General features: G+C 38.4%; 1 protein-coding gene across 4 annotated transcripts in view; it reads left to right on the top strand.

Annotated features, from left to right (window-relative positions):
• PDE5A (phosphodiesterase 5A) overlaps window positions 1-18,911 on the top strand; it is a 140,812-nt gene extending 121,901 nt beyond the window's left edge. For all 4 annotated transcript variants that reach the window (XM_060105484.1, XM_060105455.1, XM_060105475.1 and 1 more), the window contains exons 16-21: window positions 1,715-1,815; window positions 3,496-3,573; window positions 5,445-5,508; window positions 10,812-10,886; window positions 12,198-12,281; window positions 14,379-18,911. In XM_060105484.1, the coding sequence (XP_059961467.1) occupies window positions 1,715-1,815; window positions 3,496-3,573; window positions 5,445-5,508; window positions 10,812-10,886; window positions 12,198-12,281; window positions 14,379-14,516 (540 nt within the window). In that variant the 3' untranslated portion in view covers window positions 14,517-18,911. The remainder of the gene's footprint in view (window positions 1-1,714; window positions 1,816-3,495; window positions 3,574-5,444; window positions 5,509-10,811; window positions 10,887-12,197; window positions 12,282-14,378) is intronic.
• Window positions 18,912-27,409: the final 8,498 nt, after the last annotated feature.

Below are 27,409 nucleotides of genomic sequence, written 5' to 3'. Positions count from 1 at the left end.
CACCTCCCTTAATACAACCCCACTGTCTCCGCGATCCAGTTCCCCCTGTGCTGCCTCTGGGCCTCCACAAACCACCATTTCCACTCAGCTGTTGTGCTTCTTTAATGTCCTCAGAGAAAGCCTCCAGACTTGCTAGCCTGGCCTGTCCAAGTTACCTCCAGAGGTACCAGTTCTTGATTTGGTTTGTGCTCTGGTTATAAAGTTACATAGGCTTTGAGTGGTCTGCCCCAACACTGTTTCTCCCCCAAACCATGTTATTTTTAGTGTGTGGTTTTTCTGCACTGAGACTTCTCAGGCATGTGTGTCGAGTTATAGCAGCAATATCTGTACCTTCACTGGAATTTGCTGTCTTTGCCCTTCAGCTCAAACTTCATTTTAATATCCTATTTAGTTTTAAAGAAAATATGCTAACCTTTTTAAAAAAAACATATTTTACAGTATGCCTATCGCAGCTCTCTCTGTTATTAGATAACATAAAACTTATGTGATATATTATTACTTAACATAAAAGGAATCTGGTTGTATATATGGCTGGCCTCACATTATAAGGCCCATCTATATTCCGTCTTTGTAAGCACCAATACACAAGAATGTACAGCCTTTGTTTTTGGAAGGGAAAATAAAAATACAATACCAAAAGACATTTCTACTTTTCCACTTGAGATAGTTTTGTCTTAAAGTAAATAAAAGTATCAGAATATAGTTTTGTTTTGCCCAGAATCTAAAGTGGCTTAATATTTTAAAATAATGTTTCTTCTGTAATCACAGATTCATTCATTAGACGTATACCACAATTTCAGCATCAGTTATCCTCTAACCAATGTTTGAACCTGGCTCAGCAGTTTCCTTTCTTCAGAACAAATCCTTTACCTCCAGACCCTATTTCTAAGCTTCTTTTTTTTTTCTCAGCCCTGAGGTTTAGGAAGCACATCTGACTCAATTTACAGATGTTGTTTTGAGTATATTCTGGTTACCCGAGGTATGTTTTACTTAGTTCAAGATTAGAGAGTCACTGTGCTTTAAATTACAGGCAAGAAATAAAAAATGGTTACATAGCAAAAACTTTAGATAACTTGCACATGGATTAGCCACCTTTGAAATATTCCTTATATATGTTTCAACTCTTGCTTTCTTTATACCACCAGTAAGCACATCATTGCTCACACCCTCTACCCGACTGTATTGGCATGTTCCTGAGGAATACACACTGTTCTCAATATGAAGTTAAAATTATATAAATCTGCACCAGAAATGTTTTTGGATTTATTACAGAAGCCATAGAGAAATTATTTTTAAAATAATCGTTTACAATTTCCTCACCCTGTTCTATTAATACAGTTTTTGATTTTTCAAAGTTTTACTTGTTCTCAGATCATAGCAGTTAGCCTGCCCAAAGGAAGAAGGTATATAGTTATTAGATTTGGGGCCTGGACTAAAGCCTAACGAGTAGAAGAGTTGGAGAAACATGCATACTTTGGCTCATGAACCATCATGAAGCTGTTTTTTCTTGTATGACAAGGTGATGAGGGTGGGTGCATATAGGGGAAACATTATTTCACAGTATTTACTTTATGTAAGCAGGTGTCCTCTATCTTCCTGAGTGCAGAATACTAGGCATGTGTTTAAGAGATGTGACTATTTTTTCAGATTTTGTTCTTATCAGCAGCTTCTCCAGGTGGAATGCTAATGATGGTTTTCTTTTTTTTTAATAAAGGGCAATCAGATTCTCAGTGGCCTCTCCATTGAAGAATATAAGACCACGCTGAAAATAATCAAGCAAGCTATTTTAGCCACAGACCTAGCACTGTACATTAAGTAAGTTTTAAGAAATATGTTGATAAATAGGTCTTGGATGTGTTTGCATTGTTTCAAACTTTAAAAATCCACACTGGGGTATTTTTAGATTATAAGGACAAATGTCCTGGCAAAGCTATCAAACTATGGAGCAGTTTCTCAAAGGAAGCCAGAAAAGTCTACTCCTTCTGCTTACTTAATGCTATAGAAATTATAGAATACAGAGTTATTTCTGATGTTTGTCTCTGAAATAATGCGCAAATAACCCTCTCAAGGTCATTCCAAGCTGGGTTGGCCAACCTAAAGATTAATATAGGCCATTTGCTTTTCCTCCTTTCCTTCTCTCCCCCAACTTCTGACCATTTCACAATTCCTTTAAACTGTCATCCAAGCTTACATGGGCTGGAAAAGGAGCTGAGTGCCACACAAGTAAATTTTGTTTCTTTTTATTGGATTTTGGCAAAAGAAGGATATTAATGCAGAACTTTAATGAAGTTAATGATTCAAAAATTAAAGTATGCATTAGAGTGTATTAGGGATGTAGGTATGTTTGCATCATTAAACTGCCTTTCTAAAAGCAAGGAAAGACGTTGCTGCCTTTAGGCAAGCATTCATTTCCCACACAGAGACCGAGGTCTTTGCTGCACGTTTGGGAGTGAGGGGAGTCCGGCAGTCACACTCAAGGGACTTGCCAGGAACACGGGCCTCTCTCCCTCTGTACAAGGATGTGCATTATGGTTTTGGCCACTCTTTTGAGAAGTAAAAACAAACAGAAGAAACACACAAAACCACATACCAGATATCCACTGCTGTGCATCTGAAAGTAACTACATCTAAGAGTCTGTTTCCTTGGATTTTGGAGCACTTTAAAGTTAATTAGGGTAAAAGAAAATACAATAAATTTCAGTGTATTCAAAATGACTGCAGAATAAAGATTATCAAATTACCAAGAATTTGAAAAATACCTGTAACCACAAAGATTTCCCGACCTTTCCAGGCCACATGGGTCTCCCTTCTGAACGCTTTTGAAACCTCTTTTCATTTTTGGTACTTAGTCACAGACAGGCAGTTTTGTTATGTAAGTTTCTCTTATGTTTGTGTCTTTGACTAGATTTTAAACACTGTGAAAGGAACTGATGTCTAATAATTTCCCAAGACACCTAACAATGTTGAGCACATAGAGGTATTCACTATACAGTGAATGAATATTAGTTTATACTTTACTTGGTCATTCTTTGCTTCAGAAGGACTTCACAACTTTATAGTGACAGAGTAATTATTATGAACATTTTTTACCCTATACCATAATATATGTGAATGAGGTATATGAAATTAAACTGAAAGCATATAGATCTTATTATGCCATACGCAAAATTTCTTAAATCATTCTTGGCATCAGACTTTTAACTCATATTGGTTCATTTTCTTAAAATCATGTTCAAGAATTGAAATTTCCATTATTTGTGATTCGTAGTTAAAAACGAGGTGGGATTTAATGTTTCAACCAAAGAATATGGTAGAAGAGAAGAAGGTAAGGTGTTTAAGATTTTTAAATGATGATTTTTATATTGGATTCTAATGAGAAAAAACCATTAGAGATTTTTTTCCCCAAAAATTTTACTCCATGAGTCTTTCTAAACCAAAGGGATAAGAGCTTGGGGGACTCATCATAACTACGAAATATTTTTCTTTATTTTAAAGGAGGAGAGGAGAATTTTTTGAACTTATAAGAAAAAATCAATTCAACTTGGAAGATCCTCATCAAAAGGAACTGTTTTTGTAAGTAGGATTACTATCCTTAAAGCTGAAGTTTTGCTACCTTATTAATTTTATTGCAATTATTTGTTACAATGTGATGATCTCAGAGGCTGTCAGAATTCTTGAGTGTTGTACAAAAATGAAGATTTACTTGAAAAGAAATGCATTTGCAAATTCAAGTGAATGAATCACTTTTGTCCTAGAAGGACCTTTAAAATGCGGTAGTGTATCAGTACCAGGCTATAGAGTTCCCCCTTGTTCATACTCACAATTCTTTGGAATTGAAGACCGGAAAATAGCATCCTAAAGAACGTAGGAGCGAGAACATGGCTGTGAAGTGTTTACTTCTCTTACGTGATAGCAGAGTAGTGCTGTCAGAACTTAAGGGTTTCTGTTTTTCCTCACCTGTTCCTCTGTCCCTCCCTCCCATCCTTGCTATTGCTATCACTGCCTTTGTCATGACAAGAACTGGATCAATAAAAAAGAGCTAAGTGTCAATAATAAAGAAAAGATAGAGGTAGTAATACTAAGGATAGTGCTCTATTACAGTTTTATAACCAACATTTCTTTAAATAGATTGGTATTACTTCACATGCAAACAAAGATGCAAATTATAAGGAAACATACAAATGCCTAGCTGTCTATTCTCTATAGTCATGCTTCATCTAAGAGTCTCAACATGTTTTTAGAACAGTGCCTTAGAAAAGTACAGACACGCTACTGTGATTCGTGAACAGTTTTTTTCAATGACAAAAGTGGAATCTGACCACAATTCCAAGTCTGTGCCACAGTTTTCACTGCTCCACTCTCCTAACTTCTGACCTCTCGGCAGACAAGCACTCAGGACACCTAGTGCTTGCGTTGCCTCTTCCACTCTTCACAGTCCAGATTGTAGTTAAGCTCACACAGGTGCATAGTCTTCTTTGGGGGAGGCAGTTTGTATTGGCAAGTATTATTGAAATCCTTCACGATTAAAGATTTCTCTGGTGCACTCATTACTTGCGAGAGAGTTGGTATAAGAGATAGAATTAGAGGCAGAAAACCATTTTCTTTGTGGCCTAATACGGTTAGGGAGAATGTACTTTTAGGTTGGGTTTCCCTAGAGGGACAAGTGATACAGTCCTTTACCTTGAGTGCTTCTATATGACACTGATGGACTTTTTGCCTGTGTCTTCAAACAAATTAAAAGGATTCGATGGCAGGTATTTGGACCTGACATGGGAAAACACTGCACTAAAGAGAGAACTATTTTCATACAGTAGTTTTATATAGTATTGAGTTCTAGAGCGCCTTGTCACAGACTCCAGACTCCAGTATGGTTTTCAACTTCTCTAACGAGCAAAGGAATAACCAGCATCATCCTTTCATTTCCCTCTTTTCTCCAGCAGATACTGTTCAATAATTCACAGGCTTTTCACATAGGAGTCACTACATGTGTTGAGTGAATTAGGATGACCCACCATAGTTCTTGCTGTCACGGAACTTTTATCAGTAGGACAGGTGAAGTTATCCTTTAATGGTTAATTATTAGTAATCATGTGTTTTCATCATACTGTCACTGAGATTGGAAGACCAAAGTAAAAAAAATAATAATAGCAGGCAAGTTTTTGCTCAAAGGTTAATAATTTCCCTCCTGCTGCTAATCTGGAGATAAATGAGGCAGTGTGAATGCAAATTCCAGTAGTTCACTGCGTAACCAAAACAATGACACTGTGATATCACTGTATCAGCCCTGCTTCTAGGTAAAGTCTATTTCTGTTTCTTTAGTCTATAAACTGCCATCCTCGTAGTTTAGAGGGTTTTAATTTAACTTTTTTATTAGTAACTATTTACTAGGGTTTATATTCACATAAAAGTAAACAGGAGTATTGGGCTTCTTTTTCCCTTAACAGAGCGATGCTGATGACAGCTTGTGATCTTTCTGCAATTACAAAACCCTGGCCTGTCCAACAACGGGTATGTTGCTTAGTGATGATAAAAGTAATAATTAAAAAGTCAAAATAAGAAAAATCTTTGCTCTTAAATGTAGTTTTTGAAGTATTTGGGGAACTTTTAATCTAAATTTTAAGTAGTATTAAAAGCAGATAATTGGACATAAACAGGTTTTTTTTTTTTTAGAGGACTCGTTAGCACTTAATAATATTTGTAAGATATATTAAGAAAGAAAGCGTCTATATTAACACAGCAAAACCTAGCTGTTGATAAAGCTTAATTCCAATACTACTGCTGGCTTAGTTGGGGATTTTTTTTTTAACACATCCCTTTAATAATATTAAAGTTTAGAAGAAGCAAACTTAATTTTCTTATGGTTAGCGTATTAGGCTATACCTCAACTCTAAATAGGCATTAACAAGTAGAACTTAAACACTTCTGGTGCTTAGAAGTATAGGACGTGTTGATATAAGATGTCAGGAAGGATCTGATCAGGGCCTGTGGCTAGGAGGCTAGAAATACATCCTCTCTCTAAATAAGTAACTGCTGTAACATTTTGCAGTGGCGATAAAGGCCCTAAGCTAAAAGAAGGGGTGGGTATATATGCAATGATGTGTATGTTGTGGTTTTGTTTTTTGAGATTACAACTTGAATCCTAAATGTACTACCTGAGATTACTGACCACTGCTGTTGGTCACAGCTCTGGGCTGCATAGTCCTGGAGCCCAGTAATGACAGGCTCATCTCATGAAACAAATGCTGAGAAAACAGTATCAGGAATGCACTCTCCAATGTGCCAAAGCTGACATGCCACAAGCACTCAAGAAATGTCTTTATAGACCTTCCTGCTCCATAATAAATAAGACTATATGCCCATTTCCAAATAGGAAAGAGAATGGAAGAGGGAAGAATTTGTCTTTTCATTTACTCTTTCTTTTTTCTGAATGAAACCCCGAAAAAGTACAGCAGTGAAGTTGGGGTCCAGACATAAAAAGCAACACTATAAAGCCTCTATAAATAAAACAGTTTGGTATTGGTGTCAGACCAGTGGAACATAATAGAACACTGAGAATTGCATAGAAGGTTTAGTATACAATAAAGATACCATTTCAGATAACTGGGGGGAAAACAGACTTTACTAAATAAAGGATGTTAGGATGATTTTCCCATCTTCCATAGCCAGATGGCAAAAGACGAAATTGGATCTATTCTGCATACTTCCAAATGGGGCATAGAGTTCAGTGCAGAGAATTAAACCATACAAGTACTAAATAAAAACGTTTGTAGATTCTTTTATAAACAAGGAGTGAGAAAAGTTTCCTAACCATGGCTCAACATGCAGAATCAATAAAGGAAAAGACTGACAAATTTGATTACAAGAAAATTAAAAAATTAAGAAAATTTTTTGCATGGCAAAGACACTATAAGCAAAGAAAGACAATGAAAAACAGGTAAAAATATTTGCAACTTTTATCTGATAGATAGTTAATATCCCTAATATTAAAGAACTTCTTAAAAATAGAGAAGAAAAAGGCCAACAACCCTACCGGAAAATGGGCCAAAGATTTGAACAAAAAGTTGATAGAAAAAGAAATGTGAGTGGCTCTTACTCATTTGAAAAGGTTCTCAGGACCTCAATCATAAGGAAAGACGCAAGTTAAAACTACACCGACACATGGAACTTCCCTGGCAGTCCAGTGGTTAAGATTCCGTGCTTCCACTGCAGGGGGCAGGGGTTTGATCCCTGGTCAGGGAACTAAAATCCTGCATGCCATGTGGCATGGCCTTAAAAAAATGAAAAACAAAAAAACAAACAAAACACAAAACAAACAAAAACTACACTGACACAAAAGAACTTGTACAGAATCTCATTACAATAACAGCATTACTCCTAATAGTCAGAAACTAGAAACAATCCAAAAAGTCTCTCAACAGGAGCGTGGATAAATGTATTGTAATACACTACTCCTTCACACAGTGGAGTACTGCTCAACAGTGAAAAGAAACTGAAACTGATACAGGCAACTACATGGATTAGTCTCATCAACACTAAACTGAACAAAAGAAGCCAGATACAAAAGAATACTGTTATGTCATTTATGTGGTGTTCTGGAAGAGGCAAAACTAATTGATAGGATAGCAGCTGGGTGGGGAGGGAAGGGAGAAGGTGCAGGGATTCACTGTGAAAGGGCCTGAGGGCACCTTCTGGGTGACAGAAATATTCTGTTTCTTGGATGGGGTGTGTGTTACCTAGTTACTTGCATTTATTAATATACTGAACTATATACCCATGGTCTATGCAATTCACAGTATGCAAATTATACTTCATTTAAAAAAAGCACTGAGACACCATTTCTCAATTGTCCGATTGGCAAACACCCAAAGGTTTCACAACATACTCTGTTGGGGAAGCTGTGGGAAAAAAAGGAATGCAAAATACGATAACCCTTTGAAAGTATATGAATACACAATTTATCTATCAGATAAAAGCTGCAAATATTTTTACCTGTTTTTCATTTACCATTACTCCTAAGAATGTTATCCCAAAAATGTACTGGCAAGAATATAAAAAGACGTTTACACAAGCCTGTTTATTTTAGTGCTATTTGTAATAGCAAACACTGGAAATAACCCAAATGCTCATTAATAGGTTACTGATTGAATAAATTGTAGTACATTTACATGATGAATCCTTTGCAACAGCAAAAAGAAATGAGAATTCTCTATATACTATTAGGGAATGATTACAAAGATATAAGTAAAAAAAAAAAAAAAAGCAAGGCAGAGAAAAATGTGTATGGTATCCTACCATTTATCTGAGAAGGAGATGAAATAATATATGTACATACTTGCTTATATTTTAAAAAAACAGAAGGATTACTCACAAAAAAGTTAATTATTTCCCTCAGGGGAAGGAGGGAATAAGATAGAGGGAACAGAGATATAAGCTAGAGTTGCTTGCATGTACTTGTTTTATAGATTTAATTTAGAACCATGTAAATTGCTCTTATAGTTATAAAATAAATTGAATTTTTAAAAAATCACTTAACCTTGAAAGTAAAATGAAACAAAATGATTTTGGTTGTAGAACCACACTGAGAGGGACTGTTTTATTCCAAGTGACATTAAAACAGTAATTTGACCATATAACTCTCATGAGATGTATGTACACTGAGAACAAAAAGAACTCCAAAAAAAAGAAACCTTTAAAACTGTTTGTAATCATATTAGTGGTAATTTTGTATAGATATTCAGTCACCATTGTGGGTGATGTGGGATAAAAGCAAATGAAAAATTATATTGGTATTGTTGAGAAGTAGGATTTTCAGCATGAGTGGAAAGATAAAGATCTAAGGTGGATAAGGTTTTGCAGAAATCCTGTAGTCCTGAATTTGAATAGGAAATACTGTACGAATTTATGTTGTATCTTAGCTCCATCCATTAAAAGGGCTTCAAAATAATGATCACCCTGGTAATAATGAATGAACCTAGTGCCCAGATTGAGGTTTCAAAATACCTCAGTTTAAAGGAATTAGGCCTCCACAATGAAATGGCTGATTGCGGTTCCAAAGCAGGCAATGTACAAGATGAGCCTAGAACATCTTGTTATAGCAGAAAGCAAGGAAGCTATCAAAGACTGATGAAGCCATGTTAAAAGAACAAAGAAGCCAACTTAATATGCTCTCAACTGGCCAAAATGGAACAATGTCTGAGTGTCAGTGAGGACTGAAATACATTATATGTTTAAATCCAAGAGTTCAAAATAATAATAAAAACAATAAAACAAAACCTTCCATAGCCATCTTTGGTGGATGCTTGAGAACCAAGTTATTATTTTTTTTAATAGTAACTAAAGTAGAGAATATCAAGTTTTTATTGTGCTTTACTTATACAAACTGTACTTTAGGGCAGGGGTCCCCAACCCTCGGGCCAAGGACTGGTACTGGTCCATGGCCTGTTAGGAACCGGGCCTCACAGCAGGAGGTGAGCGGCGGGTGAGCGAGTGAAGCTTCATCTGTATTTACAGCCGCTCCCCATCGCTCCCATTACCGCCTGAGCTCTGCCTCCTGTCAGATCAGCGGCGGCATTAGATTCTCATAGGAGTGCGAACCCTACTATGCTCTGCACATGCTAGGGATCTAAGTTGCATGCTCCTTATGAGAATCTAATGCCTGATTATCTGAGGTGGAGCTGAGGTGATGCTAGCGCTGGGGAGTGGCTGCAAATACAGTTTATCATTAGCACAGAGGTTTGACTGCACAGAGACCATAATAAATCAGTTGCTTGCAGACTCATATCAGAACCCTATCAGTGAGTGACAAGTGAAAACAAGCTCAGGGCTCCCACTGATTCTGCATTATGGTGAGTTGTATAATTACTTCATTATATATTACAATGTAATAACAGAAATAAAGTGCACAATAAATGTAATGAACTTGAATCATCCCAAAACCATCCCCCCCGACCCTGGTCCGTGGAAAAATTGTCTTCCACGAAACTGGTCCCTGGTGCCAAAAAGGTTGGGGACTGCTGCTTTAGGGTAACTAAATAATTGATATGGGGAACTTTATTTTATTTCAGCTATAAAGGAAAAAGGAATGATTGCTTTGCATATTACCTTTTTGCAGCCTCTTCATTAGTGAATCTAGACAAAGATCATGAAGGGTTGTTAATCTCACAAAGAGAGGCAACCAAGCATTATACAACCCTTGAGAGAAGTACAGGGCACTGCCTGTGAAACAGTCGTGGCAAAAAAAAAAAAAAAAATTCAAGTCTCAATCTAATCAAGTGTGTAGATCTCATTACTGGTGTATGGAGATACAGGGTACAGGGAAACATTAAATTTCATCATGCAAACACAATCAACAAAATCCAGACAGTGGAATACTGCAGGATAAACAACCCAGTTTATTCAACAACAACCAAAATTATAAGGAATATTTTTAAAAAGAGAAGAGGAGGAACTGGTGGATTAGAAGAAACCTAAAAGGCATATCAATCAGTCTCAGTATATGGACCTATTTGATACTGTATATCATTGATTATGCATACAGATGGGCACATGGTACTTTTTTTCCACTGATTGCTGAAGTTGAAATAATATTGCTTTTTTCTGTGTAATTACAGAATATTACAAACTCTAGCCTTTGTGATTAGGTACACATTAAAACAAATAAAATTTCTATTAGTTGTTACTGCTTTATTCTAATTTTACTGATGTGGTCGAAAGCTACAGCTCTGATAGATTTTATTATCTTCATTTAAAGTCTCTGTTTTACAGAGTAATATGCTTTTATTTACCCAAACTTAGTCTGTTATTGATTTCAGATAGCAGAACTTGTTGCCACTGAGTTTTTTGACCAAGGAGACAGAGAGAGAAAAGAACTCAACATAGAGCCTGCTGTAAGTATGAGACCTTGCTGGTAGGAATTATTCATATACATTTTTTATTGTAGACTCTTTTTATGCTTCTATGAGATCTTAGGAACAGAATTTCTCATTTTTAAAAACTTTTCTTACTAGATGATTATACATGTTTGCTACAGAAAACAAGCAAATAACAAGTCATCATACTGTACCTATATTTTGTAATTTACTTTTTCCATTTAAATATCATAAGCCATTTTTCATTCTAACAGATGCTCTCTTATATATCATATATAATGGTTACATGAAATAGATGTAACCATAATTTACTTTTTGGTACAATGTTTGCAGAGTTCACTCTTACAAACAGCACTTTGATAAACATCTTTGTTGCTAAACATCTGTGGGCCATTTTTCATTACCTTGTTAGGATAAATTCCAGAATTGCTGTGTTGTAGGGCACACAGATTTTAAAGATTTTTTGATACATACTGCCTTTTTGTATAGTGTAGGGAATCTCGAATACAAGAAGATTCTTCTTAAACCATTGGGGAAGTTTTTCCTGGAAATGAAGCATAGAGTCTTTTTTTTCAATTCAAATGAACATTTATTGAGCCCACATTAAATGGGACATGGTTACGAGATGCCCCTCCTCCGTCTGTGTACCATTCCTTCCACTCTGCTTTTTATCCTCCACTGGGTACATCCTATGTCTCATTAGTCTTTTGCAGTTATTCAGTCTCCTATTATGTAGTAGTGGGCTTGTTCAGAAGTTCAGAATCTTCTCAGAAAATGGTGGGTAGCAGAGTGATGGTCGCAGCTAATGGAGAATTTGCTTCATTTTAAACAAGCACTGACACAGACTCTTTGCTCCCCATGGAGGTGCTGGGCTCGTTTGCTGCACCAGTCATGAGCTCCTGGGAATAAGCAGCAGTGACATCTGCATAATCTTCACTCAAAAAGCTCTCTGTGTGAATTGAATTGTAATCAACTGTGGCCTCAGTGGCTTTTCCCACAAAGCTGAGAGTGTTTGATTCCACATCAGTAGACAGTTTGAAAGCATGTGTGTTCTCCAAATACATGTCAGCAGTGGACTCTAGGTCAGTGCTTGACTGTTAGTCAGCAGTTGATTCTAGGTCAGTGATCAATTCTGGGGGTCATGTGGGAAAAGTCACAGCCGGGGCGAACATGGGAGAGAGGACCAGGGCCTTCCTGAATGTGGTAAGTAGGCAGGTAGGCAGGTATTTAGCCTTCCTCAGCTAACCCAGTGATTCATCTTTTTAGAGCCAACTTGCATTGTGTTCTTTAAGTAAATGTAGATCTGTGTGTGTCTGTTTCTGTTTTCAGGACCTAATGAACAGGGAGAAGAAAAACAAAATCCCAAGCATGCAAGTTGGATTCATAGATGCCATCTGCTTGCAACTGTATGAGGTATTTTTTATGAAAACTACTAGACTTGCTAAACTTTGACCAAGTTATGAATTAAAACCTAAAGTAAATTGAAGCGGCTAACACCAGGCATATATTTTTTGCATCTTAATCAACAAACTAGAAATAAAATTATCAGGATAATTTCTTTTGCTAATGAACATGCTGTTTGTACTGAATAAGGAACACATTTTATATTTACTGTTTCTCGTGCCTACCACGTGCTGGGCTCCAGCAGCTTGGTGTCGGGAATGCTAAGAAAAATCACGTGCCAGTGCTACTCTCAAGGAGGTATACTGTGCATACTCTATGTTCTTCTTAAGAGCATATCCTTTGTAAGTCTGACTCTTGGCCTAAATAAGGAAAAATAGTTATCTGACTTTTTCTCATTGTCATAGTGTGGCTTAAGAAAATGTTTATGACGATTAAAAGAAGGTGGCTAGAAGAATATTGCAGGTTCCCATTTCCATATACCTGTTGGCTTGGAGTTTTGTTTTGGGTTTTTTTTTTTTTTTTGATTTTTTTTTTTTTTGGTAAAGATATTCTCCCTAAAACATCCAATTTACTAGTTTAGATGTTCATGCCCCAAATTTAGAAAGTAGATGCTGTCCTTGTCTTCATAAGTTTAAACAGGAAACTGTCTTAAGTTTTAAGTATTTGGGAAAAGAACATTTATCATGGTGTAATCATAGACTGTCAAGACCAGAAGAAACCCTAGAAATCTTCTAATCCAGACATTTCACAGATTCCATCACTGAATCTGTAAAAAGTCCAACTTCCAGGGAGATGAAATATTTGTCCCAAACAGGTAGTTAGTGGGAGAACTGTACCTAGAATCCAGTTCTCAGCCTGAGTCCAGGGTTCTAGCCAGTGGATGGATTTAAGAAAGAAGCTGTGGCTGAGGAGGGAAGGACAGAAGAGACAGCAAAAGAAAACAGGACAGAAGAACACTGGTGTCAGGCCTCCGCACCACTGTCTCCCCACCTTTCTCGGCAATCTGTGCAGAAGTGTGTTCAGAGCAGTGTCTCCAACATCCCTGAATATCTCATTCTTTCCATAACAGATGCTTTTCTTGTGGATTGGATTAATAGTTCCTCAGTTGTAGACACTAATGTCTCTCTTTTTTTCCCCATGCCTGTAAATATAATCAAACTAACAGTCAAATCACCCATTATAGATTTCGTCCTTCTACATTTCCTATTTGTGCAAGGATTCATTTTATTTGACTCTCCTGTTGAATTCTATTTGATATAGACATGCATTTTACCATTATGACAGAAGTAATATGTTGTTATAGAAAAATCAGAATACAAAGAAGCAAAAAGATAGAATCACTTATAATTCTACTACTCTGAGATAACCACTGTTATCTCCTTTCAGTGCATATGCTTTATGACATTTTCATATATTTTTCATTTAACAAAAATTGCTCTTTGCAATCCATAATATAAGATACATCTTTCTGTTTCAAATGTGTTTCTATGACATTTTTAATGGCTGCCAAATAGTAACACGATATTCCTAACCCCGTTGTTGGGTATTTAAGTCATTTTCAATGTTTGTCTATTACAAAGAAATCTGCAGTGAACATTCTTGTAGCTAAATATTTATGGCACTGTAGTTGGTAAATAATAATGTTTAGTTACATTAAACATATACATATAGTTATAAGTTAACCTTTATTATAATCTTGGATAAAAATCTACTTAAGTACATTGAATAAAGTCATTTTATAGAAAAACAGAAAAACTAAGCAGCTCTCAAGGCAGTCAACACTTCGGGAGAACCATTTGCACTACATAAAAGCAAATGGATTATTTCTCTGCAAAGCCGATTCCACACAGATCTGCCTCCATAGCTCAATAATGTTATTTTGGAATGTGTGTGTTTGCTCTCTCTCTCTCTCTCAGCATGAACTCCCTGTCTGTATAGCTTAAGAGGAATCATTCATAAACGATCTGTGCTCACACAGTCTGTGAGAATCCCAACAGTGGGCCTGCTTATGAAGTGAGCGTACAATGTGGCCCTTTGCGTCAGGCCTGGGGAGAGGGCTTATTTCCTAGCTGCCATCTAGTTGTTGGCTTTCTTTTCTTTCTTTAGGCCCTGACCCACGTATCGGAGGACTGTTTCCCTTTGCTGGATGGCTGCAGAAAGAACAGGCAAAAATGGCAGGCTCTTGCAGAACAGCAGGAGAAGACATTGATTAATGGGGAAAGCAGCCAGGCCAAGCGGAACTGAGTGGCCTATTCATGCAGAGTTGAAGTTTACAGATGGCGTATTCTGCAGTATGCCTAGTTTTGCTGTACACTGTACAGATTTGGTGTATACTTTGCCACTGCTGTACTTTTATTTTTGCACAACTTTTGACAACACAGCATGAAATGTTTTTAGAGGACTATTGCATATTTTCTGTATATTTGTTTTATGCCACTGAACTGAGATTATCAATGACACCTACTCTTAGCACATGGATAAGAGCTCAGTTCGTGATATTTTGTGTACTGCGAGGTACAAGTTGCATTCTTGCACTGAGGCTGGTTTTTTTTGTTTTTTCTTGCTGGGGATTTTAAATAATTGGTTTTGTGTTTTCTGAATTACCAATCTTTCAAGAACGTTTGGAATCGTTTTTCTTAAAAACAGGCTAGGAGCAAAGTGAATATATTCTGTGACATTTAAAACCTTCATAGAATAGAGAAAAATATTGGCTGAGTGGATTTTAAGAGGAATGGGGTATATTTGTCAACACTGTATTACCTTAACAAACAAAGTTAAAACTCTAAACAAATGGAAAGTACTATAAGGTAGTACTGTAAAGAAAAGGCATTATTTAATTATTTTGCTTTTTTTGTTGTTAGAGAACAGGCAGGAGAGAAATTTCTCATTTCAATGCAATAAATCTATCCAAAGGCTACCCATAAACTCGCTTTGATCTAACCTACCTGATGGAAAGCAGGGGAAACCTTGGGAGACGATCCAGTCACTGACTTTATTGAGGGATGAGTGTGATGCAGAAATGGAACAGCCGAGCATGGCTGCCAGTGAAGAGAACGTTCTGCTGGAAGATACTTCTGACAGTCAGTGAGTGTTTTGAATACTGAACTTCCTTTTTAAAGTAACTTCCTTATCGTTCACCTTATAAGCCACAGCTTATAAGTCAACACTTTAAAACTCAACAGGAGAGTGAGAAAAAGTGATCATGGGAGCACTGGCCTGAAGTGAGAGATGACTGTATAGGATAAGAGGGTACAAAATGAATCATATTTTTTTCTGTTTGTTAAATGGAGTACAGAGAAAAGTACAAACAGCAAAGGGCTATCCTTGATATTAGGGTCAAAAATTAAATCGAGGGAACAATATGGTAAGAAACCTTAAGCTTGAGTAAACTTAGCAGTATTGAGTTTGTGACTGAGAAACTGCCATATTGGGGTTTACAGGACTCGTCAACCCAGAATCACAGAAGTTTGGGTATGCACCCTAAACACTGGCCCTGAGCTTGTAGGTAGTGGTATCTACTTCTCACAGCTTTTAGTACATTTAGAAAATGTTAACATTTTCTTAGAATTTGAGCCCATTTAATTGTATTCCCACTGTACATGTGTGCCCCTAAAGACACTTTTATTACATATTGGAGAAGTAGATAATGAACTGAGAACCTAGTTCAGGAAAAGAAAATCTGCTCTAAATATGCAATAATGTTTGTGGGCAAGAGTAGGAAGAGAGGTATTTGTTTGATCTGTTCACCCCCGCTTCCCCACCCCTGAATAACGTTTCTGAGTTTCTATAACTAGTTTGTATAGAAAAGCTCTTGGGGATATGGTAATGCAGCATTCTCAAAGACTTTTCGTTAAAATATGTTTTCCATTCATAACCATTTGTTCCCTAAACTACCTAAAATTCAACATATTCGTTAAGTTTTTAAAATTCTGAGTGTGTATATGTATCTTGACATAAAGTGGCTTTATTCTTACCCTTCAGGTTTTAAAAAGAAAGCAAAACAAATTGTATTGCCATTACTTTGTAGCGGTAAGGGCTATGTATTACTGTTGTGACGCCTGTATTTTCAAGATGTTATTCTATTTTATGTAATACATATGAGATCTGTGAGGTTGCCTCTTGGTGGCACTGGTGTATAACTTACAAAGACTGTCACTAGAGTAACGTATCTACATACTGGTATACACCTATGCATGCAGACACAATTCCTTAGTATAGAAAAATTGTCTGAAGAATAGCAGTCTTTAATAACCTATCTTTTTGCCGTACACATTGTGATTTAGCAGTTATGCTAAAGTCTGTAGTCAAATACTTTAGTAGTTTGTTTAGTGCCCTCTAATATATGTCACTGAGATTTTTAAAGACACAGTAGACTATGTATGGAGGATTTGTATCTGTGTCACTTTAACAAGCAAGAAGGTGTATTTAGATTATAAATTTTTGGTTTACTTTTAGATAATGGCTTATTTTACCTTACTAGTTTAGAAACTGAAAGAAGTGGGGCAGTGCCATACCTACTTCATTTTTGGGTATTTTAGTTCATACAGAAGAAGAGTGCTTCTTTAAGACTGGTTACTTGGTTCAAATAATTCTTAATTTTTTAGGAAAATCATTCCATACATGGATTATTACCTGGTACATGGGCACACATTTTCTTCTTATGTGAATATTTCCTTTTCAGTATCTTCTCAAGTTGGAAAAAAATATATATATATATGTAGTCTTCTCTCACCCTACCCTATGTTTATATTACCTGTAACCTAGCAAGAAGTTGTTCTTGCTCTAGATTAGTTTGTTTGTTTTCATTATAGCTGAGTACCATGATACCATTTCATTTCAATTTTCAGCCCCAAAAGTTCCCACTATTTTACTAAGTTGTGAGAGAAGATGTCTATAAAATTGCCTGGTCTTGTACTTTTCACAGGATTGGCCTTTGCCAGCCACAATCCTGTGTGAACTTGTGTAAGTCTCTTTAACCTCTGTGAGTGTGAACAAGTTGTGCTGTTGAAGGAGTTATATTTGGGCTAAGCCTTGTCTCAGAGGAGGATGTCACAGAAGGCAGCTACTGTGTAAGCCCTAATGGGCCCTGGAGACCACTGTCAGAAATGGGACAGCAGGCCACAGAGCAAGGTATCTAATCCCTTAAGTCATTTCCTGTGTTGAGTTTCCAAGACTGAGAAAAAGATAGTACGTTTCTTTGGCTTCTCATGCAGATCACTAGATGTGTGAGATTTAGAGCTGTTTGAGCACCTCATCTCACGGTACAAACCCTGGACGATGATGTTTCACCACTGATCTCTTTACTATGAAGAATGGTTTCCTTCCAAAGGAGTGTTGGAGAAAAGAAAGTGTATGAAAGTGTACTGGAAATAATGGATTGTGGGAGGAGACCAGTTACAGATATATTCTTGCCTAGCAGTGAAGTGCCTTTATTTTCAGCACAGAGCACAAATGTTAGACCTACTCCAATCTGATGTTCAATTTTCCTGTGTTTTCCACCTGATTGTACTCCTAAAGCTTTACAGGCCATCAAAAGAAAAAGAAATGCTGTTTGTTTTGTTTTACAAGATTGATTTAAGAAGGCCGGGGTTGGGGGGGGAGGGATGTAACTGCTGTCCTCTCCTGGGAACACCTCCAGTTAAAACAAGGTGGTATAACGTAACTGCTCAGCGTTAGACATGCCTCGATCCACCTTTTATTGAGTTCCTGCTGCATGTCATGCACTGTGCTCCACTGGGGAGAGAGAGCAGTGACCTCAAGGAGCTCACAGTCTCTGCAGGGAGTGCTGGATAAGAGACTTACCAGCTTCTGATCCTGCCGATTTAACGTGAAAATATAGGGTACAGTTATCACTTTCATTTCCATCTATAACATATGTATTACTTAGTTTTCCAAGGACCTTCTTTACCTGGAACTTATTAAGAATCTGTCAGTCAGTGAACATCTTGTCTTCTTGCAAGCATGAATCACTTAGCCTGCTGATAGCTTAGAGAACACCTTATGTAAGTAAGGAGTCATATATTCCACTATGTAGATTATTTCTCCATATGCTAGCCAGGTAGAGATTACTCAAGAGTTCTCTTAGACTGTTAAATTGCACACAGTTTTGGACCCCTTCTGCTCCAGCGTAGGAGAGTGAGGAAGAAAGTATTAAAGCTCACTTTGCCCTTCCATATGCTTCTCAAAAGTCTGTGTAAACATATCTTAATAGATGTTGAACACCATGTAAATAGTTGAAAATATAAATTTCTATTTCAGTTTAAGAAAAAGCTTATGAATCATCACTAGCCACTGTTAATATCTATTTGTATTCTTACACCTTTTCAATACCTTTGAACAAATATATAGTTTCTGGCACTATTTTTGTACTAGGATAAAGGAGTTACTATGTATATTATGTTTAGCTTTTAAGTCATTTTAAATAATTGTGAATGTTGATCTCTTGTCTTTCCTCTCCCCCCACCATGAGAACCATTTCATGTGACTCTCCTATGACAAGATCACTTTAAAGGGACACTTACCCACCTACGATCCCTATAAAGTCAAGAGATGGTCAGGGTGGTTTTCCACTGCGCAAACTCTTCGCTTGTCAGTTGCCTCCTCATTTTGCCATGCTTTGTGAGAATAAAAAGAAGAGTGAACAAGCAGGTATGAGTGTTGTGTGATTATTAGGGACTCTGAATTTTAGGCAGGGAGAATGGGCCCAATAGTTTGAGAGACTTTAATCAAGCTAACCTGTGGTTCTATTAGCTGAAAAAGATGTGGTTTAATAAACTCCTTTCTTTCCTCAGCCTAGACACCTCAGTAATAGTCTTTTTGTTAATATTCTTTGCTACCAGTTTGAGGGCAACATTTTCCATACACCTCACCACTTCTCAAGTCCCTAACAATTCTATAGAGGGTGATGATTGTTACCATCCTCAGGTTGCATGTGGAGCTAAGGCTTAGGAATTAAATACTTGCCAAATGGCATGAGCTGGATTCAATCCCAGATCTGTCTAGTTTGAAAGCAGGTATTTATTCCACTTAATTCTCTTTTTGAATTTTAATAGTAAAAGGTCCCAAATCCACTCTTAGAGGATCAAATGGGCTACCTAGAAGCATTAGATACAAGATTTCCCACACCCAGCAGATCTGGTTTTGTTTGGGATTTTAGGATTAATGTTCCTTTAGTTCATCTAGTAATAGCTAATGCCATGCCGTCACAGAATCCCAGGTACCACCGTGCTTCAGTGCTGCTAGTCTAGAGGCATGGAGGTATAATTAAATGCAAGATTTCTGACTCATTATTTACTTTTGCCACTAGACAAGCCCTCTTCACGTGGAGCAGAATATCCAGGCTATGCCTAATTCACAAAGCTAAAGGCAAAAGTAAAATGAAAGCTCATGTAAAACAATATTTTAGATCTTCTGATCACTAGAGTGCGCCACAGTTTCAGTTGTATTTAAAGAAGTAATCTTACTGGGTACAAACAATGAATAAAACTGCTTTTTAAAAGATTTTTACCGGCTAAAGAAAAACAAATGGAAAAAATCAATGGGGAATTAAGATTTGCTTACTTTCCTTTGTCCAGGATCATTTCTTTAAGATTTTCCCCAAACAATAACTGATCACCTTAAGTCTCTCTGATTGATACTCAATATTCCAGCCACAGAGACATCATCCCTTCTTGTAGAAAAGGGAGGCATTTGACAACTCTCTTGAACCCACATTCTTGCTATCAGCTGTGCTGCCTTCTCAGCAAACAGGGATATATTTGATATATATATTTGATATATGCAAATGTCAGTATATAATTTTCTGTTTTTTTAAGGCATATAACAAATTAACAGAAACACTTTGAACCTGCAGAGAATATTCCTTGATTTTAAGCTATATTCAGCCTTGGCAGGAGAAAAACTCTATGTTTCTAGTTTACAACCCATTTTTTCAAAATAAACATCCACAAGAATTATGAATGGAATCAAAATAATTATTTGAATCAAAAGAAATCTAATTAAATGGTATGGTTGCCTCATTTTAAGTGTACGTATGAGCGTGCATGTGCGTGTATGTGTGTGGTGTGTAAATATTCAGGAACTAAGTTGACTCAGTCATCTGACAGAATCCCAATGGCACATTTTAGGATTCATCTTTCTAAGTGAATTTAAGGGACAAGATTGCATGGCTAAGGGGGAGAAAAAAGGAATGAACATGAACTATCACAATAGCTTTAAACGTTAATATCCCCTATATTACTTTTAGAGCCATATTTCACTTCATATCACTGTTTCCCCTACCCAACAGGAGTGTTTTTTAGGCTTTATATGACACCAATCCAGCATATATTCCTCTAAGACACTAGCTTCCCCCTTTACCAACCAGCTCTCTGAAAGTCAAAAATTCCCTGATCTCGCTGATGCACCTTGACCCAAGGAGGAAAAGCATAAAACATGCTCAACAGCTGCTCTCTCCCCAGAAAAGCCAACAGAAGTAGTTACTAAGGGTGCTCTACCAAGTCTGTTAGAATGAGTAATGCACTTGGAGGACTGTATAAAGGTAGGACCATGCCCTATCATTATTTCCTCTGTTTCTTAAACCTCTGCTTCTCTTTTTCTGTTCTGGCTCCATTTATAAGGGCTTCAAACATACTTGATTCTCCCCTGCCCTAAGAACACCTACCTGAATCACACAGCCCTCCCACCAGCATCTCTGTACTCTGTCTTGTACTTTGAAGGTACTCAACAAACACTGAGTGAAAGACTAGATTTCTATCCTTTCCCATTTGACGTAAAATTGAATTTTTTATAAAGGAGAAGGTAATTCCAATGAAGGACAACAGAAAACTCAATACAGCATTTTTAGAAATTCTCAGTTGGAAAAGAGCTGAATTTTAAGATGAAAAAAAAAACTGGGGCTTCCCTGGTGGCGCAGTGGTTGAGAGTCCGCCTGCCGATGCAGGGGACACGGGTTCGTGCCCCGATCCCGGAAGATCCCACATGCCGCGGAGCGGCTGGGCCCGCGAGCCATGGCCGCGGAGCCTGTGTGTCCGGAGCCTGTGCTCCGCAACGGGAGAGGCCACAGCAGTGAGAGGCCCGCGTACAGCAAAAAAAAAAAAAAAAAAAAAAACTGAATAAAACAATTTGGGGTAAGAATATTTGTTTTCTATTGTGAAAAATTAGTTACCAGGCTTTAATGATAACCATTGGTGGAGTTACTCCCAGGGAGTTTTACCATATTGCTAGGAGCCAAGGAAAATTCACAAAGGCTAGAGGCCAGTGATCTTGCGGAAAAGACAAGATTTACATTTAAAAATAAAAATAAGCAAACAAAAGTCAACAGAAGATGTTCATTCATTCATAAATACTTGACTCTCTCCTGAGTGTCAGGCTGGGGTAAACTAATAGGCATGGTCTCACAAAGCATCTAGTCCAGAGGAGGCTACACACCAGGGCAAAGAGACAGCCATGTCTATGCACTGAGGATGGGAGTGGAGGGTTTACAGATGGTTCTTTAAGTGTGTGACAACTGGTTTATAGCTAAGTGAAAAGGAAGAAGAGTATTCCTAGGCAGAAGAAAACATGTAAAGACCTAGAAGTAGCAAACTTGAGAACTTGAAAGCCTTCTCACAATTTATTTAAATAATTATAAATTTTATATTTTTAAATGATAAGGGTTAAAAATATATTTACAAATATTATGAATACTTATGAATGTTATATAAAATAAAGCAAATGTCCTCTTTTTAAAAATTGAAGTGTAGTTGATTTACAATATTATGTTAGTTTCAGGTGTACAACATGATGATTCAGTATTTTTATATATTATACTCCAGCTAATGTCCTTTAAATGTATATTTGAGCTTTAAGAAAATAAGAGAAATCCCCACAGGCCAAAATAAAGCAAATTAAAAACCCAATCAGCAAGCATGTGAGTTGATACTATGTCAGGCCTGGGTATATTTGCAGATCTATATAATGAAGGGGTTTTAAATCAGACCAGGAAACATGGTCTTGAGATCCAGTGAAGCACTTGAGGAATGGCCCTCCAAGAAAGACTGAAAACTCTGAAGAGCTGTGCTCTCAACACGTAGAAAGGGGAGGGGGGAAAATTCACTCAGAGACACAGGACAACTGAAGGAAGCATGCCTGTCTTAATCTGAACTCTGGTTTAAAAAAAAAACAAAACTGTAACACTGAGCCCATCCTCACATTAACACAGATTTGGGGTTTGAATGTGATGCAGGACTACCCAAGTTATTGATAAATAGCAGAAAAAGAAAGTCTCAGGCAGGTAATATCCCTGAACAACTGGCAAAAGCAAAGGCAAAATGTCTTTGGAAGGACACAGCCTCAAACAGGCCCATGAAATTCCCACAGAAATAATGCCACTAAAGACAAATTCATAATTCCTAATTGCAAAATACATGAGGAAACAATTCACAGTGTACAAAGTCAGAAGCCACAAGACTGTACGATCAGATACCCAAGAAATTCAGGCAACAGAACTCTTTGATAGAGGTGGTGGGGAGGAATCATTGACTCCTCACTCTGGTGTTTCCAAATGAAGGAAGACTCCTAAAATGACACTCTTGGTTTCCTGTTCCACCTTTAACCCAGTCAGATATGTGACTGGAGGGTGAGAGCCATCAGTCCACAGTCCTAAAATGGGTGTGGTTAATCTAATAAAAACAGTAAACACTGGGGATTCGTTTCTTTCTACCCTGATCCAGTGCAAGTTGAAAATCCTAGGTAAGTGTGTTCGGTATGTGAGCTGTCCCAAGGTCTAGCCTACAGAGGGGTGGGGTCAAGGCAGGGAGTGTCAGTAAACCCATCTGACCACAGCATGCTCTCCAAAAGAACTTATTTACAGGACCACCTCCACAAAGCTCCACACAAGCCAGTGTCGCCATGGTTTTCTTGAAGTGCTATGCCTACCTCCTGTTAGGGTTTAGAGACTGTTGCTCATACCAATGGGTCTTTTCAATCAATGTCCTCTCCTGCGTCTGATGAATGTGGTAAATCAGTGCCTTCCTGGGCCTGCTTGTAAGCTGTGCTCTTTGAGAGCACAGAGAATGTGCAAATAAGAACATCTTCCTCCTCTCTCCTTCCTGCTGGTGGCTGTATAGAAGGCAGGAGTGAAGTCAACACTGAAAGAGATCCCATTTTAGGAATGCAGTGAATTCACTAAAGAATTCAAGAGAAGCATAGTTGGAAGATATGTTGTTCTATTTTATATTGGAAAATTCTGAAAAGTAAATTTCACACGACCAGAAATTATCATTCACATTTTTTTCCTGCCTATCCTGTTTAAGACTTGCATCTGTGATAATCAGCACTGAAGCACACGAAGAAACTTTGAGTCATTGGAAGCGAGTATTCACAGGCAGCACAATGAATGAGGCAGCGTCATAAGTAATCATATAACCAATATAAATAAATGGTATCAGGGAACTGCAGAGGCAAGAAGGTCTACATTATTTTTGTACAACTGGTTTTAAAGACCACAGCACTGTGAGTATAACAGTCACTATTTTCTTCTGTCAGTGGGAGTTATGAAGTTAGAGACAAAGAACACATTTGACAGTAAAGAACACAAGCAGGTGGTTCCTGAAATTGAACACTATCAACATGAATTGATTTTTATGTGGTAATGAAATATGTAAATATCTCTTCTGTATTCAATTTCCTAAATTTTCATTGAAAAAAACATTGTATTAGTTTCCTACTGCTGGTGTAGCAAATTACCACAAATGTACTAACTTAACACAAATTTATTATCTTACAGTTCAGGCGATCAAAAGTCTAAAATGTGTTAGCAAGGCTACATTCCATTTAGAGGCCATTTCCTTGCCTTTCTGAGCTTTCAGAGGCTGCCTGCACTGCTTAGTTGATGACCTCTTCCTCCATCTTCAAAGCCAACAGCATAACATCTTCAAAGCACTCTCCCTCTCTCACAGTCACACATACACACACTCCCCCTGACCCCCGCTTCCATCCTCACATTTTCTTCTCTAACACTCCTGTCTCCCTCTTATAAGGATCCTTATGATTACATCTGGCCCACCCATATAATCCAGGATGAGCTTCCTATTTGAAAATGCTTAACAATCACATCTGCAAAGCTCCTTTAGCCATGGAAAGTGGCATATTCACAGGTTCCAGGGGTTAGGATGTGAACATCTTTGGGGGCCATTATTCTGTCTAACACAGTCACTCTCACATGGACTCACGAATTATGTAATACTTTTTGGTGTGTTCTTTTAATAGACCATTTTTAGAGCAGTTTTTGGTTGGAAGAGGATTGGCCAAGAGAGCAGAGTAGAAAGACCCTGAGATCACCTCTCATGAGCACACCAAAACCACAACTAATTGCAGAACAATCATTGATGAAAAAGACTGCACCTACCAAAAAAGATCTTCTACAGCTAAAGACATAAAGCAGGAACCACAGCGAGACAGGTAGGAGGGGTGGACTCAAGTCCCATAGCCCCAGGTGGGCAACCCACAAACTGGAGAATAATTATACAGCAGAGGTTGTCCCACAGGAGTGAGAGTTCTGAGCCCCATGTGGGGCTCACCAGCCCAGGGATCCTGCACTGGAAAAATGAGCCCCCAGAGGATTTGGTGTTGAAGGTCAGTGGGGCTTAATTTCAGGAGCCCCACAGGACTGGGGGAAATAGAGACTTCATTCTTAAAAGGTACACACAAAATCTCACACCACGACCCAGGGTAAAAGCGGTAATTTGATAGGATCCAGGGCCAGACCTACCTGCTGGTCTTGGAGAGTCTCCTGGATAGGCAGGGGTGGCTGAGGCTCACCCTGGGGACACAGACACTGGCGGCAGCCACACTGGGGAGCTCCTTCTACCACACGGACATGCCTGCTGGTGGCCGCCATTTTGGGAGCCTCCCTCTAGCTCATTAGTGCCAAAACCTGGCCTTACCCAACAGCCTTTAGGGCACCAGTGCTTGGACACCTCAGGTCAAACAACTAACAGGGCAGGAACACAGCCTCACCCATCAGCAGACAGGCTTCCTAAAGACTTCCTGAGCCCACAGCCATCTCTTGACACTCCCCGACACATGGCCCTGCCCATCAGAGGGCCAAGACCCAGCTCCATCCATCAGTGGGCAGGCACTGACCGTACCCTCCAGGAAGCCTGTATTAGCCTCTAGACCAGCCTCAACCATCAGGGGGCAGACATGAGACACAAGAAAACCACACTCACACAGCCTGTGGACACAGCCTACCCACCGCAGGACAGACCCCACCCTGGGACAAGCTAGGCCCTGGCTGTGCCCACTAGCAGGCCAGCACAAGCTTCCCCAGACCCCATACCCAACTGTGTCAGGAACCAGTGCCCCCTCCCCTGCCCCTGCCCCAGTGACCTGACACCAGCTCCAGGATTTCTGGGCCCTGCAGCCAGACTTCAGGACCTGGCTCTGCCTGCCAGTAATCTGGCACTAACCCCAGGACCTGGCTTTATCCACCAATGAGTTGGCACCAGCCCTGGAGTCTTCTGGACCCAGACTCCACCCACCAGTGAGCCAGGACTAGCCCCAGGGCCTCCTAGGGTTCTACAGCCAGCCGCCTCATGACCAGGCCACACTAACTAGCAGCCAGCAGCATCCACATGAGGCAGGGCCTGGCAACCAACCAGGCTGGGGGTCAACCAAACCTGTAAGACCACCCACATAGTCAGCCCATCAAAACAGAAGGACCCATGCAGCCCTCTTAGGGGGAACCCCTAGAGCATATAGCTTGAGTGACAAGAGGGGAGTGTGCTGTTGTGAGGTATAGGGCATTTCCTACAGAAGGCCACTTCTCCAAGGTCGAGAAACATAACTAACCTACCACATACATAAAAATATAAATAGCAACTTAAACAAAATGAGGCAGCAGAGGACTATGTTCCAGATGAATAAACAAGATAAAACCCCAGAAGAACTAAGTGAAGTGGAGACAGACAACCTACCCAAGAAAGAGTTCAGATGTAAAGATGATCAAAGAACTCGGGAGAAGAATGGATGCACAGAGCAAGAAGTTAGAAGTTTTTAACAAAGAGTTAGAAAATATAAAGAACAACCAAACAGAGGTGACAAATACAATGACAGAAATGAAAAATACACTAGAAGGAATCAACAGTAGACTAAATGATACAGAGGAACACATCAGCAAGTTGGAAGACAGAGTAGAGGAAATCACTGCCACTGAACAGAAAAAAGAAAAAAGAATGAAGAGAAATGAGGACAGTTTAAGAGACCTTTGGGACAACATCAAGCCCACTGATGTCTGTATTGTAGGACTCCAAGGAGAAGAGAAAGAGAAAGAGAAAGGTGCTGAGAACATACGTGAAGACATAATAGCTGAAAACTTCCCTAATCTGGGAATGGAAACAGTTGCCCAAAACCAGAAAGTGCAGAGAGTCCCATACAGGATTAGCATGAAGAGGAATAGAGCAAGACACACCATAATTAAAATGACAAAAATTAAAGATAAGGAGAGACTATTAAAAGCAGCAAGGGACAAAAAAAGACAACAAATAACATAAAGGGAACTCCCATAAGGCTATCAGCTGATTTTTCAGCAGAAACTCCACAGACCAGAAGGAGTGGCATGATATATTTAAAGTGATGACGGGAAAACCTACAACCAAGAATACTCTACCCAGCAAGGTTCTCCTTCAAATTTGAGGAAGAAATCAAAAGCTTTACAGATAAGCAAAAGCTAAAAGAGTTCAGAACTACCAAACGAGCTCTACAACCAATTAAAGGAAATTTTATAGGTGAAAAAGAGAAGGCCACAACTAGAAACAAGAAAATTACAAAATGAGAAAGCTCACTGGTAAAGGCAAACACACAGTAAAGCTAGGAAATCATCTACACACAAAGCTAGTAGGGAGGTTAAGACAAAAGTAGTAAAATCACCTATATCCACAATAAGCAATTAAGAGATACACAGAACAATGAGATGTAAAATATGATATCAAAAACAGTAATCATGAAGGGAGGAGAATACAAATGCAGGGTTTTAAAATGCATTTGATGTTAAAAAAAAACCTGAAACCTGGGGATACATATAGCTGATTCACTTTGTTATACAGCAGAAACTAACACAACACTGTAAAGCAATTATACTCCAATAAAGATGTAAA

Source organism: Mesoplodon densirostris, chromosome 1 (assembly GCF_025265405.1).
Source record: "Mesoplodon densirostris isolate mMesDen1 chromosome 1, mMesDen1 primary haplotype, whole genome shotgun sequence".
Classification (NCBI taxonomy): domain Eukaryota; kingdom Metazoa; phylum Chordata; class Mammalia; order Artiodactyla; family Ziphiidae; genus Mesoplodon; species Mesoplodon densirostris.
Note: the sequence above shows the minus strand (reverse complement) of the source record. Positions and strands in the feature narration are given on the sequence as shown.